At 53.9% G+C, this 15658-nt stretch overlaps 1 protein-coding gene across 1 annotated transcript in view; it reads right to left on the reverse strand.

Moving 5' to 3' along the window:
- The window catches only part of slmapa (sarcolemma associated protein a), a gene marked incomplete at its 3' end in the record, with an annotated part of 28715 nt that extends 13166 nt beyond the window's left edge, over positions 1 to 15549 (reverse strand). The window contains exons 1-4 of the mRNA XM_047026099.1: positions 13814 to 15549; positions 7226 to 7373; positions 6145 to 6217; positions 1525 to 1561 (exon numbers count right to left, since the gene is read on the reverse strand). Of these exons, the coding sequence (XP_046882055.1) occupies positions 1525 to 1561; positions 6145 to 6217; positions 7226 to 7373; positions 13814 to 14011 (456 nt within the window). The remainder of the gene's footprint in view (positions 1 to 1524; positions 1562 to 6144; positions 6218 to 7225; positions 7374 to 13813) is intronic.
- Between the last annotated feature and the right edge of the window lie 109 nt (positions 15550 to 15658).

Consider the following 15658-nt stretch of genomic DNA (forward strand, 5'->3'; position numbering starts at 1 on the left):
CTCCTCCTCCCAGGACCAGAGAGAGAGGGGCCGTCTCCTCCTCCCAGGACCAGAGAGAGAGAGGCCGTCTCCTCCTCCCAGGACCAGAGAGAGAGGGGCCGTCTCCTCCTCCCAGGACCAGAGAGAGAGGGGCCGTCTCCTCCTCCCAGGACCAGAGAGAGAGGGGCCGTCTCAGCCCAGTTTGGCTGCAGGCCAGCAGGACAGAGGTGTGGCCACGTGACACCAGTCTGAGCATCTTAATTTGTGGAGCCTAAAATAAGGTGTGTGAGAGCGTGAGTGAGAGAGCGAGCGAGCGAGAGAGGGAGTGAGAAACAGATTATGAAAGAGATAGAGTGAGAGAGAGAGAATGAAAGAGAGAGAGAGGGAGAATGAGAGAGAGACAAGCTGGAGCAGTGAAGGACCCAAGTACAAGGAGCAGCTGTAATTAGATTGGGGCCTGTTCTGTAATGTGATTAAGTGTCCTAACCGAGAAGCCTGCACAACCCAATCACCAGAGGAAAGAACACACACACATTTCTACACTCCGGGTGTAGGGACAGCAATACTATTTTCCAGCATCTCTTAACTCCCCACTGGTCTCATGCTGTTGAGAGTCAGCGTTAGCGTCGAGGAAGCTAGCTAGCACATATAACCGAAGCAGGATGTGAGAGAGGAAGGAGGAGAGTTCATGATCCAACATCATCCTGGAGCAGGGCCAGGACGATGCTCCGAGGCGGGACAGCGCAAAAACCACTACGGGTCCCAGACGTCAGTTCTGTCAAAGGATTCCTCAGCTGACGTATCCAAGTGTCTGATTGGCCGGGAGAACAGTTGTTGAGGGTTACAGATCCTCTGGGAGGAGTCTGGAGGGACACCCACTTGGGCCTGTCCTGAACGCCATCATCCCGTGACACAGTGCAGTCTGTGACAGGCGGCACGCCTCCCATGAGGGAAAAGGGCAGAGGGAGAGTTGACACGGGGCGGGGGAGTGAGGGGCATTGTCTTCTCCAGAGAGAGACGGGAGGAGGAGGAGGACAGCAACAAGCAGTCAACTACACCCTGCACGATGACATCATACACTGAGGCATGTCACAGAGCTCTCTCTCTCTCTCTCTCTCTAACAGGAGAAGGAGAGCGACCGAGTGGGGGAAAAGACAAAGGGAGAGGTGAATGACCTCAGAATCCGATTCACCTCATGAACTCTGGTCCATTTCAAAACTGATAGCACAACCTTGTAGCACAAACACAAGCAGGCATGAGACGGCCTGACAACGGCGCACACACACACCCACACCTCAGGGCACCATCTTGACGGCGCTTGAAGCCAAAGGCAGCTTTTGGTCACATCGTCGAACGTGTCCAACGCGTCTGCCGTGGACAGGCTAATGCCTAGCGCTCGTGGCGTCAGCCACTGGCCCGCTTGCAGCGATGACATCACACAGACACACAGGACAGCAGTCCTCGATCCCCACACTCACACAGACAGACAAGACCCACACTCACAGAGAAGGCACACAATCAACGAGCGTCCGTGAACAGACTTACCTTGTCAACGGGTAGTGGTAGCGGTGCTTGAATGACACTAGCGGAGAGAGACAAGAGAGAAAGAGAGAGAAAGAGAGAGGTGTTATCAACTTTGTATACAGTCTTGGGAGACAGGGGGAAAAAGGGCAAACTGAAGCAGGAATGTTGCTCAACGTGGCTCTCTGTTAATCTTTAACAGTGGGCGCAGCGACATAGCAGACACAGCCGGAGCCCAGGGTGCAACTCAACAGCCTTATCTAACTCCCTGTTCTCCTGCCCCCCCTCCCCCTCCCCTCACCTCAGTACGAGACACAAGAAATCCCCAGTGTTCAAACACACAGCCACAGATGTGCTGTTGGCGTGAGCTGAACACACAGCCTTTGTTGGTGCCACCCCCCCCCCCCCCCTCCACCCCCCCGCTTAAACCAGTTGGAGCCAAGACGAGCCGACGCCCTCGGACACGTTGGGGTGTGAGACGGTTGTCCTGGTGACGGCCAGGTGGTTTGTGCGCTGGCCGCCACCCGAGAAAGTGTTGGGGGGGGTTTGGACTGAAGGATTGACATTTCAGAAGAGGACTGTTCTCTGAGAAGCTCGCTGTATTGGAGAGCGGCTCTGGTTTGGTCCCAGATAAACATCGACAACGAGAGCGTCTGGAAACAATGAAAGGACTCAGAACCCCCGCCTACACACCGAAGAATGACATGTCCTATTGTTTACGCTTCCAATGAAGTAGCGCTTTGCGGCCTCGGTACGATACACAGGACAGTTTAACCTCGCGCAAAAACACACGCGCAGATAGGGATCTCGACGATGCAAATGAGCACTTCCCATCCCAAAAACCACAGAACATCCACAGCACTGGGCCATCTCTCCGTCAGCCTCTGATCTTCGCTGGACACCCACCCCGTTACCTGAGCTCACCTTGGCAGGCCTGGTGCGGTTCCAACCTTGTCCTGCGATAACCTGCCGGTATCTCCCTCCCTCCGGGCCTGCCGGATAACACCCTGAGGCCTGGCAGTCAGCCAGAGAGGCATCACCCGACAGCCTCCTCTGAGAGCACACGCCTAAGGTTCCAGCGACGCGTACCACACACACACACTGTCACGCGGCTCGTACGGAGGAACGACTGAAACTCTTCGGGAGGGAACCTGCCCCCACGCTCGGGAGGCTCCAGAACGCGTTCAAACACCCAGACGGTAGCCAACGACGACGGGAGGCCGGGTTCCCAGTTTGAAGAACGACAAGTAGCATCACGCCAGAGGAAACAGGTATGGCGGGTCGAGGACGATCGGCTTTGTGAAGGCTGAACGCCTCCCACACGCATGGGGTGAGGTTTGGAGCTCTGCCGGCCCACGTTGTGATCCGGGCCCTCACACAGGGCCTCCAGGTGGGGTTACCTCGCCAGCACGGACGCCCTCACGAGGACCGGTCGGCGCCCCGCTGGGTCTTCCGTCAACGAGACGCGGTGGCGGCAGGGACTCGGGTACCTCACACCTCCCTCGATCGATCGCACCTGGGCCCAAGAGATTGGTGCTTTTTCTGCTTTCTCTGTCTCTCTCTGCCTCTTTCTGGACAAACCAAGTTAATCACTCCCAGGTAGTGATAAAACAGGCCTCCCCTAGCCCCTCCCTTCTGGAGGAGTCATAGACCACTACCAAGCACATGTGACTCTCTCCCTCACGCTCTCCCTCTCTCTCGCTCTGTCAGACCTAGGGAGATAGGAGGAGGAACCAGGAAGTTGTTGAGCTGATCAGAGATGGCTGGTCCTGGCTGCAGGCAGAGTAGGCACGCTCATGGGGAAGGAGGTTTCCTGCTCATGCAGGCAGGGGAACAGGGGAAGGACAAGAGCTGCTCAACCCGAATCTCTGGCCTGCACACACACACACACGACTGGGCCAACAGGTTGGGGAACATTACATTACAAACACGAGACAATGATTGGCTAGCTGCTACCAGTTTCGAGTTACCACCTGGAGCCCGACATGTCACAATGGGCTGTGCTTCCACACTCTAATACGGATGATAGAATCAGTCTCCCTGGTCATGCAGACCCTCGAGGAAGAACTGGACAACCACGGTGTTGAGGAGCTTGTCCACCACATGGATCGCTTTGAAATGAAGGTTTACGTAAGCCGCCGTGTGAATGTTGGTCCGAGAACGTCGAGACACACACACACACTTACTCAGGCCTGGTGCTCAAGTCTGTCAGTAGTCTCTCCACTCCACTCTCACCACAACCAGCCTGTGCAGCAGGACCGACAGCCTGTTTGTGTGACAGTGGAGTTGAGACGCGACAGAGAATCATATCCCATATGAGAGAAGACGAAAAAAAAAGTATTTGGAGTTTCTAAAAGCAGGAAATGTCTTTTGCAGATGTTATTTGAGGTTGTAGGGAAGGTGTAAGGAGGGGCTTTGCTGTGAGTCATGGTTGGAATGAAAGGGAGGAGACGGAGGGAGCAGAAGATGGAAGAGGAGCACCACTGTAAACAGGGGGGCGGGGGGACGGGGAGGAAAGGGTGAAGATGTTGGTGTGACAAGCAGGAGGGGGGTCGGACCCCACCGAAACAGCAGGATGAAGACCACCCATCTACAGGAGAGTCTGAGGGGGCGAGGTAGGAGGAGGAGGAGGAGGGAGGTCAGTTCCTATCCTCTAGGAATGCCTCCTTCCTTCCTCCAGGGTCTCTCTGATCTGGGCGGAGGGGGGGGTCAGGAGGAGCTGGACGTCCTACGAGGCAGGAGAGCAGATCAGACCGGCAGATCAGATCTCCCCCAGAGCCCCGCGGCCCCCAGAGCCCCGCGGCCCCCAGAGCCCCAGAGCCGCCCGGCTCCCCGCTGGCCTGGCTGCCTTCCAGAGGGCAGAGCTTAACAACAAGCAGCGTGCCTCTACTATAAATACCTCTCACTCACACTCCCTCTCTTTTCCGCGTTCCTCCCTCCTGCCCCCCCCCTCCCTCCCTCCCTCCGCCTGTATGGGTTCACACACCGCGATGGCGCAGAACAGGAACCTGCCACGGAGGACAGGAAGTGTTTCAGCAGGGGAGGGGAGAAGGAGAGAGAGAGAAACAGAGATAAAGAGATAGAGAGTGCGCGTGAGAGAGAGACGGCGTAAGGAAGTGATTGAGAGAGAGGGGAAGTGGAAGAGAGAAATAAAGGAAGATATGGTAGAAGAGAGAAAAAAAGTGAAAGGGGGGGGAGGGAGGGGGAGGTGTGTTCTTACTAAGAGACCATGGACTCATGGGACACACTGTTTTAAATGTGTCCACCACAGTTTACAAAAACACCACCACCACCAACTTGAGCTGATCCCCCAAATCGGAGTAAGTCAAGGTGCTGGTCGCTTGGGCTGTGTGTGTGTGTGTGTTGAAGTGTGTGTACGTTCTACATTCTCTGAGGGGTTGAAATAGTGCCATCGAAGCACAGAGCCCACATACAGCCCGGTGGAGTACAGTAGACAGCAGCCTTAACAGGATCTGTGTCTTCACAGCTGTCCTCCGCAGCACACACACACACACACACACACACACACACACACACACACACACACACACACACACACACACACACACACACACACACACACACACACACACACACACACACACACACACACACACACACGGGAAACATCTTTATTTAGATTCTTTTTTTTCTGCCTCCAACTCCCTCTCTATCAGTCTATTTTTCTGTATCTCTCCCCCTCTTTCCTCCCCCCCTCCCTCCCAGAGTAGAGGCCTGTGTGTATGGCTGTAGACACCCAGCTACAGTAGATGCCATGTGGGTACAGTTGGCCCAGGGCCCTGGGTCTGCAGTCAAGCCTATGAAGGGGGGGGGGGGGGCGGGCCATCTGCCTCACGCAGCCTTCCTCACCTCCACAACTCAGACTCGCTGTACACAAACCGACAACACACATTCACACCATCCGCCACGCCTTATCAGAATGATAGACGACACCAACACACACACAACTGAAATTGGACCGCCCGCTGGCTGGGGTCATGCTGGGTTCAGCGGGCCAGCCCTCCACTTCCTGCTCCTCCCCTTTCTTACGTGGAACCCAACAACAGCAACCACCACGCTAACAAGCGTCCACTAGACGGAGGGAGGAAAACACTGCACGGCTAACAGGACCCCGTCAGCGTGCGTCTCACCCAGGGTGGCCCACGGCCGCTTCAGTCCTGCTGTGCACCGCCCGGCTAGCAGGCTACGCTAACTCTACAGTGTTTGTAAACAGTGTGTCGAGTTGAGCGCTCCTATCATGTTCCCCACATGGTTGAGATCAAAAGCCCCCCCCCCACGGGCAGCTCCATCTGATAGGAGCTGCTGCACCTGGGGCTTCGACACGAGCCAGCCTCAGCAGAACCTGGGCCTGGGGCCAAGCCCCGCCCCACACAGCCCCCGGACGCACAGCCATTACTAACATAATTGGCCAAGACGCCGCTTTACTACACGCTAGAGGAATGACTTCTGAAGGGGGGAGGGGGTGTAAAGTGCTGTGTAGTTGTGGTGGTCAGGGGACCAGGCTCTCCTGAGGTGGGCCGCTGGGAGAGCACCAGGGGGGAGGTCCTCTTGGTGTGGCGGCCAGCGAGCGTGTGGGTGGGTGCAGGGGAGAGCCGGGTGGGCTGGCCTCACGGCGGTACTTACTCTGTGCGTCTCCGAGCCTCCATGCCATCGGGTAGAAAGAGCTTGATCGTCGAGACTATGCAGCCATGGGTGACTGGAAAACACACACACACACACACAAACCAACGTCAGCATCCACATAGGAACGCGGCTCGACAACGATGAGCAAACAGAGAGAGAGAGAGATTGTGTGTGTGTGTGTGTGTGCACACGCGTCTGTCGTTGTGAAAACGGTGCAGCGGTTGCAGCGAGGCTCATTTCAACACCTCTCCAGTCCGCCTTGGAGCTGTCTGGGTTTCCACACAGCCCTCCCACCGCTCTGCCAAGACACTGACATCATGGCCTTCCACAGCAGCCAGACCACCATTAGAAAATGTCTAACGACGAGAACACACGCATTTCTGCAGCGCGCGCACACACACACTTCTGCTAGTTCTCTATGCGGACTGACCTAAAACGAGGACGAAATGTCAGACAGCTCTAAACAAGGTACTGAAACAGCTAGCTCTCTCCCAACACTACCCGGAGCTGAGGGGATGACCTACATGCTTATGTGTACGTTGTATGTGCTCACCGGCGCGCGTGTGTCTGTGTGTGTGTGTTCACTGACCTATGCATGACAGCTAGGTCTAGGCCCACCTCCAATCATCCAAGTGGAATGTAAGCTTGAGAGCTGCTCGGCATGAGGCAGATTTACATTACACTGACGAAGCTCTGATCTAAGAGGTCTGGTAGAAAACTGTGCTAGCTTCACGCCATCAGATAGAAGACCGTAAGACTAGGTTCCCGCCGCGTGGACAGGCTCGCTGAGTCTGGCTGCAGGCGTGACGTGAGCGGGCGGGGGGGCAACAACAGGAATCGGCGCGAGAAACGCCGTTTATTTTCCGACCCAGGTGGAAGAGGCGTTTCTGTTCAGCGCTCGAGCCTCCTCCCTCTCTCGTGTGGTTGGGATGTGCTTCACCACTCGAGGTCAAACAGACCAGCTCCCAGGGAGGAAGTGCTTTTTTTTGCGGTCGTGTCCCCCCCCAGAGCCCCCCCCCCCCCCACACACACACACAGTCTCTCTACCAGAGCCATTTTGAACTCTCCTGTGAGCCTTCACCTTTGCGTGTGTTCTCGGTGACGTCCACCCCAAACTGGATGATGTCTCCGGAGAGGACCTCGCAGGGCGGGCTCTCCTCCGAGCCACGGCTCAGCCGCTGGCTGTTGATGAAGGTGCCGTTGCTGCTCTTAGTGTCCTGGAGGAAGAACTGCAGACCAGAGTGCCAAGGTTAGGACACACAAACACCAGGGGTAGGATATACACACAGCAACAAGGGGCACTCCAGTAGAGTACTACAGTACAGCATGCAAGATCCAATCCCCAATAAATCATCCAGCCCAGAAAACCCAGCTTCCTGTCCACCCAGCTTCCTGTCCACCCAGTTTCCTGTCCACCTGAACAGTGACAGAAGCAGCGTGAGCCTTTATCCAGCCTCCGAACGGAACTGGTTTATTTGGTATTTTTATGAAGCACAGGACGACCCGTGCACACAACACACACACACCAGATCCATGACAGCACTCGGGCAGCCCTCAGAGTGAACAGCCCTTCACGGCCCTTCCCCTGGGCTCTCCAGAGGGCTCCGTGGATCCCGGGCCAGAGGCAGGCTGCCGCTAGCGCCCACGCCTCCGACGGGATCCTCTCCCCCCGCTGAGCCTAAACGGGGGCTCGAACGTGGTTCGTACGTCGCAACAGAGACGGAGCCAGGGGCGAGAGGAGCGACCAGAGGGCGAGACGTCGAGAACAAAAGACCATATCTCCCGACGTCGTCCACTCCGGTGGAAGTAGTGATCACCATGGAGACCGATGTGCAACAACCTCTCCCCCCCCTCCCCCCCCCCCCCCCCCCCTTGGCAACCACAGCCTGACAGACGCCCAGGCAGCAAGCCAGCGGCTCTGGGAAAGTAGAGTGAGTGACTGGCGGACAAACGCAGCGCGTGCAAACGCGGAGACGGGAGGATGAATGAGAGGGAGGCTGCAGACGCTGTCATCCAACGTTTCCAACAGCACAGCTCCCAGACGGACGTGGGGTCTGACTGAGTGTTGTAGCAGGCAGTCCCAGAGAGCACAGTCCTCCTCAGTCCGTGCCGCTCACCCGCATAAGACATGTCGGATGAGATTCAGGACAAGCATCCTTCTACATGACGGCGATCTCCTCTCCCTCCAAAACACAAAACGAGAGAGAGCGAGACAGACAAGAGACAGAGAGTCAGAGTCAGAGTGAGAGAGAGTCAGAGAGCTGTCTCACACTGAGGCCAACACGAGCCATTCGATCCTGCCGAGCCGGGCCCTCTCCCTCCCTCCCCGTCCCCCCCCCTCCCGCCCACTCTGGTCTCCGCTGCCTACCCCTCTGTTGTTCAGCTCCATGAATCTCATTCAGAAAGCTGCATCAGCTGTGATTCAGAAGGCCTCCAGCAGCCAGCCAGCCAAGACACACGATCCACTTTGCGCCGCAAGCTCCTTCCAAGCGAGACAGACACGACGAGGGGAACCGGAGAGAACTTCAGAGTATGACAGCTCACGGGCAAACACAGGCACGCACACACACTGCGGTTAAATAGCGGGCTTTAACGGTGACCTCACCTCCCCGGTCCCCATGGTTACCTCCAGCATCTGTCAGGGGGAGAGGTTGAAGGCGCTGCGTCGGCGCTGCGTCTTGCAACAGGGAGAAGGATAAAGCTGCTTTGTGCACACATCCACACGTGTGTGTGTGTGTGTGTGTGTGTATGAGGGAGTGTGCGTATGCACACAAGAGTGAGTTTTCCCTTTACTTGTGGCATGAACTCTGGGTTTACCCCAGACAGAGCACACCCCCCCCCCCGCCATCACACACACACCCCTCTTAGTCACTCTCTGGCCAGTAGCCAATGCCTTAGAGGCCTGAAGCCTGGAAACTAAATGTTCACGTGAGAAGGAACCCTCTCCCTCCTCTCTCTTAAAACCCTCCTGTTTTTAGCTCTCCCTCCCTCCACCCCTCCCCCCTCTCCCCCTTCAGAGTCCTGTCCTCTCCTGCAATCCATTCGCACTCTCCTCCTGTGCTTCTCCACTTCTCTCTCTCTCCCCAGCTCTCCATACTCCCAGGCATACATACACCATGTCCACGGTGCAGTCAAACACTCCATGTTTGCCTCCAGAAGAAAGTCAACTTGACCCTGACCTGCTGCCCAGGCAGGGGAGCAGTCCAGGCTGCACCCTACAGGAGGGAGGGAGAGGCTCTGACTAAAGGGATTGAGCAAGCTAATCATTAGCCACAACTGGGACCATTCTGTGGAGAGAGGCATCGTCCTCCAACACCTGCTCAGAACCAAGGGCATTTCATGATACCTCGCAGATTAGCTGTCCGGTAATAAACATGTGCGTCGCTGGTGTAAACCGCCCGTAAACATTTTTTATAACATCTATCAATAGCTCATGGGACCCGAGAACAGACACACGAGCATACAGACACCGCCGCGCGGACACACACACCTCGTTTGCCGCAGGTCTACCACGCATCGATTGGAAACAGTGAAACAAAATGGCTCGGCTTCAAACTGTGGACGTCGCGGCGACGCGGCTCGCGAGCCGCTCCGAGAGACGGCGTCGGCGCGGAAACGGGGGAGCGCAGAGCGGAGCCTTGGCAACAGCCTTGGACGACGAGCGAGGAGTATCCACCGTGATCAAACGCTGAACGAGGTGCTCGACGAGCCACAGGACTTCAAGGAGCCTCGATGTGTTGAGATGAAGAGCAGAGCTGCTGCTACTGCTGCTGCTTCTGAGAACGGGCCTTAACAAGCACCGCTGGAAGAGAAGGATCCAAACGTACTACAGACATGATCTATGGCTACGCTGACATCACGAAAAAGGCACCGTCCAGATCTCTTCATAGTTGACAGGGGGGTGGAGTGGGTCTTAGTGGTTGAGATCCAGGTGACCCGAGGTAGGCACTTCCTGACTGGCCCCAGACTGGCAGCATGGCAGCCTGGGTGTCAGGGGGGGAGCTTGGGGAGTCATGGGGCAGCTTTCGGCCAGTGAGCTGCTGTGGCCTGGCCGACTGCAGACTTGACAGCTGCTCCTCGGACCTCAGTCAGACATGAGACCTCCAAGGAGAGCTCACGCGCAGCCAACCAGAGAGCTGGCCGATCACACACAGCCAACCAGAGAGCTGGCCGATCACACACAGCCAACCAGAGAGCTGGCCGATCACACACAGCCAACCAGAGAAGAGGGTTACAGCCATTGTAGCAATGAGAGAGAGAGGAATCACATTAGCACCAGCTGGCTGTAGGAGGTTGTTGCACAAACAAGGTCTTGGACTGAAAATGACATTAACTGGAAAATGTGTTTCTTATCTTTGATTAGGCACCCCTAACCTATTCATCTAGATCTACAGAGCCTGGCTCTTCAGATGAACCACGAATATGAGAACATTTGGTTCTGAAAGTGAACCATAACACAAGAGTGTGCAAGACAAAGCCAAGATGTTGAGTTTCGTTTGGTGGAGCAATTACGATGGAGGCTGCAGCGTCAGATGTTCCATGTCTGTGGTCATTTCCTGCAGTGGGAAGAGAATGGAGGGAGCGAGAGGAGAAGAGAGTGAGAGAATAAAGTGACAAAGAATGGAGAGAATGAAGAGAGAGAATGAAGTGAGAGTGGCAGAATGGAGAGAGACCAATTTGCTCAGAACAGCTGACCCATACTGATGCCGAGGAGGGTAGAAGGCAGACTCAAGGAGCAATCAAGGGTGTGTGTGTGTGTGTGTGTGTGTGTGTGTGTGGTCAGCTGCTCACCAGTCTTCCCCCCACCCCCCCCACCCCCAATAATCACTACCCGCTTAAAGAGTCGAGAGGGGGTGCAAATTCCAGGTGACTATTTTCAGCACTGACATCACAACTCATTTTGCTGGAGAACACAGAGTGGGGCTTGCAGGACAGGGAGGCTTCACAGCTCAGAAGGGTGGGATAGCTAGCTAGCAGGCATGACGAACACAAACAGACACAGACAGCCTGTTAACCAGTAGCGGATAACGCAACCGGTTCAATAGCCGGGCCAGAAGATTAGGGCAGGCATCCCTGCGTGTGTGGAGCCCCAGCAGAGCTCAGCAGGTGGCCGGGGCCCTGGCCTCAAAGCCATCGGCCTTCAGTCTGTTTTGGTCACGTGACTCGTGTATAATCCCGCTCATTAAAGCCTGCACAGTTTCCTGCTTGGCTGTCCCGGACATGGAACAGAATGATAGGATCCCCCCCCCCAGTCCCCCCCCTCCCCACCAAGGCCAGACGAATCAATTATTGTCAGGAGGAAATGAAAATGAGGAGCTGCTACAACTACTTAGGAGGGACAGGTCGATATCCAGTCTCAATCATCCTGCAAATCCAAAACAATGCCGGGGTGTTTCCAGTGAGGAGACGCATGGCAAACCCTCGCTGGCTCGCACGCACACCGCCCCTCACACGACACCCACTCCCTGCAGCTTACTGGAAGTGGAGCAGCGAGGGCTTGTTTTGCTGCAGCAGACTCGGTGCTCTTCATTAGGAGTCGTTAAGAGGGGTGCAGCCCCCCCCCCCCCCCCCATGAAGGGCTCACGTTCCTAGTTACCACGGGGATCCAGCTGTGAGCTCATTATACCGAGTCGGGGGCGAGGGAGCAGCGCTCTGTACAGGCGCTCTCTCTCTCTCTCCCTGCTGGCCACGCCTCCTCCTGATCTCTCTCTCCCTTCCAGACAGGGGTGGAGGGAGAGGCCTGAGCACGGGGACACCAAGCCCCTCGCTGGTCAGGTCTGGGTCGGCTCACGTTAGCCCGGGCTGGTATGGGAAGGGCACGCTGTACCTTCTAAGGGCATTTTATGGCCCCAACGCAGACCCCCAAAGGTACAGAGGTGTTGAAATGAGTGGACGCAGAAGACACTATCCTTCCACACATCTCCCTCCCTCTCTCTCTCTCTCTCAGGCTTAGGTGGTGTCCGTTTACCATTAGCATGCCCTGAGATGAAATATGGGGTTTGTCCCACACAGCCACTGACAGGCTGATAACAGCTGGCCATGTAAGAATGTTCAGACTGCAGTGCTGACGGCCCGGCGCGGAGACACCGCCCCTTCCCGCATGGCGCTTCCTGTGTTGTCATTCACTCTCCTTCACAGATGTGTGTCAGGGTGCTGTTAACGGACAGGTCCACCTTAGAACGGAGGTTCCATCCACCCAATCAGATTCACTGTGGAAGGAGGGACAGGCGGCTGGATTCGCAGGATCACGACCACACGAGATCCATCTCGCCAAGCTCCAAGTTAGTTGTTTGTGCCTGAACCACATGTGGTTCGGCCCAATCAGCATCCTGTGAGGAGTACTGCCAGCTATGTTTTGGCTACCCACAATGCTTTGGGGCTATCTTGTTGTTATGATCAGTGACCTATGCACTTTGTAAAGCTCTCTCTTGGAAGTCGGTTTGGATAAAAGCATCTGCTAAATGAATAAATGTAAATCTATGGGACTGGGTGAAGTCAGCCCTGTGCTACATGGTGATATACAGATGGTTCATCCAATCACCTGCCAAGTATTTTTTGGGAAAGTGCCTGCCCTTTTCTAAACAGTTTCCAAGGACGTCTTCCCAGTTGGTTCTGTGTAACAAACCAGTCTGGGGAGTCAGGTTGGGGAAAATGGTGCATTCGAAGGAACGACTTCTGACCAGGGAACCGCTGACCTAGGTGAGCGTGTAACGAGTGAGCCATCCTAAAAATAGAAACTGTCAATCAATCAAAACAAAAGGACAGATCCCTGAAAGAGCACCAGGAGGCCCCTCCTCTGGAGCTGCTGGTGAGAAGGCAGGGCCTCGTCTGAGATGATCCAGTCTAGACATCAACGACACCAGTTCACACACCTGACAAGTTCCAACCGTTTTCCTCAAGAGACCTTAAACCTTTTCTTCTGTGGTGTGTGTGTCATGTGCTATTGCTGAGGCTGATCTGCAGAGTAATACGCGTGTGAGCACAGGAGGACCTCCAGGGAGGTATGCAGGGAGGGGAGAACAGAGGCAGCAGCTGGCTCTGCCTGGGTGCTTCGGTAGAGAGAATACCCCCTCAGTAAAAGTAATTAGGATATACTTCACAACTGAGCCATAAATCTCTCCTATTGTCTCAAGGTCAACAACCAATTAATCATTACAATATTGGAAGGAGGCAAAAATGTTTGTGCCTGGTTTTCACACAAGTGCGCGTACTTAACACTTTGAGTGGACGTGTTTAATTAAGCGACAAGGTGCAAGGCATTTAACAAAGAACTGATTTGATATCGTGTCCTCCTGTGTGCTGCACTGCCTTATTGTTTGCATTGCTGACTGTCCATCTAGTCTTAACTGCGCAACGCTCCTTAAGAGTCTATATTCCACTGGTAAATAGTGCAAACGACATCGATTCGTAGCCCATCATGGTGGACAGACATAGGCAAAACCCTATAGCGATGACAAATGCTGACGTTATCTGTGTGGCTTGAGTGGGAGTTAATCGACAACGTTCAGTAAGCGAGGTTAAAAATAGCTTATGGCACAGGTAGTGAAACATCGAAGAAACCTTAATGTTTCGCTTAAGAAATCTGGCTGTTTTCTCCAGCGAGCCTGTTCGACCCGTTATGCATGCCAAAACGACCAAGCGTGTGCGGAGGGCATCGTTCTCTGCTTACCTTCCCCGTCTTGTGGTCAAACCAGACCAGAGCATGGTTTCTCGACAGCACCTTGCAGTCGAACGTTGCGTTGTTCTGGGCAGGGCGGCAGCGAGCAACAGAGCGCCCGATCTTGACTGGCTCGTCCAGGTAGACATGGCGTTCCTGAAATGGGTGTGAATTTGGGCGGCAGGTGAAGACGGCCAGCGCTGAAGGCATTGATGATGGCTTGAGAGTATTACTCCAACCAGAGACGAAAGAAATGGTTTCTTGATCCAGAATGGCAGACTGAGTTTTCAATTTCAGCAACTTAATATGGGCCTTTATGCTGGCTCAACCTTTTCCTAGTTTATGTTAGACACTAACTAACAAACATTGCGTATCATTTTCCCAATGCACATCCAGGGTGATAAATCATATGATTCAACGGGGCAACCCCTCTACAAAACACAGGTAAAAAATGTACACATTCCTTTGCTAACTAACTATCAAGCTACATTACGCCCATATATGACATCTGACACTATGTACAGGCCAGAATTCCGTCAAGCAAGAGAAGCATAACTGTATAGTAACAGTGGCCGTCTACAAAATAGCTCTCCACGTCCATCAAACTATTTCACTGGGGCAATCTTGAGAAACGATGAGCAGTTAATCTTTAGCCCATGGGGTAAACCCGGATTGCCAAATTAGTTTACGCCTTATTATTTTACCAGTGCCAACTAACTTAACTTATAAATAAAAAATCTTAAGTGACAGACACTCGTCCCAACTGAGGACTTGTGCGGTCAGTCGGCAACTAATGCACCGTTCCCCTTGGCGCTATTAAGGTACACAACGCTTGCACCAATTTGACCGTGGCTAATGGGTAGCGAAGTAGTTAATTTGAATTCAACTTTTGCCAATGTTACGTGCTAATAGCCAGCCAATGTACACACTTCACGTGTGGATACTCGATCGTCTTGGTTGACAGCGCAATCTTACACTAGCCAGCTAGCTACCACTCCCAACAGTTTTACACCAAGCTAGCTAAGCGCTAGCCGCTACACTTCTAGCTTGCTAGAGAGAACAGTAGCTTGAAAGCTATAGTTTCGGAAACATGGGCCTGAATCCCTAGCAAGTGTACTATAAGTACGTACAAAGAATCTAAATCACAAACAAAATTGCAAAGAAAACTAATTGCGCAAATAGGTATTATTGTACGTCCTCGTGAGATGAGATTGAGTGCTGTTGGCTACTTGCTATTTCAGCGCTGACGAACTTGTCATCTGCCCGGCCAAGATCTGTGCACGGGCCTCTCCGAGTTGTTAATGAACGCCCTGTATCAATCAGTTTATAAAATAATCCAGTGATTCTATCTTGATAATAACCTTGCTACTTTTGAAGACAATACGTAATCTCTGTAACTAGTCGGTAGCTAGATTGCTTACTCAAAACAACTAGCTCTAGCTAACCAAGCTTCTTTAGCTAGCTAATCAACCAGCTAACGTTAGTAAAGAGGCAGCTAATCAACTGGCTCTGTCAGCGCGGACCAAACACGGAAAACTGAGGAGAGTTTTGGCTGCAGCTCCACTCAAGCAACCAGTCCAATTATCTTCTGAGGAATCTTCGTTTATGCCATATGTTGCATTGCCGATATAAATGTCAGCTGGGTTGTAGCTACTGCCGTCCACCGATGAACTGGGAGGAATTTCTAAGTACTTGTCCTCCTCCGCAAGTATCCGCCACCATACTGAAATGAAAGAATACACACATAAACCGGCCAGTGGAATAAGGGAACTTCGTTTAGTACTCTCGGGACGCCCTACGTTGCAACCAGTGAAATGCTTTATCATGATTGATATTGTTTCGCTCGCTGAGAATAAA

This window comes from Hypomesus transpacificus, chromosome 9, assembly GCF_021917145.1.
Source record: "Hypomesus transpacificus isolate Combined female chromosome 9, fHypTra1, whole genome shotgun sequence".
NCBI classification, from domain to species: domain Eukaryota; kingdom Metazoa; phylum Chordata; class Actinopteri; order Osmeriformes; family Osmeridae; genus Hypomesus; species Hypomesus transpacificus.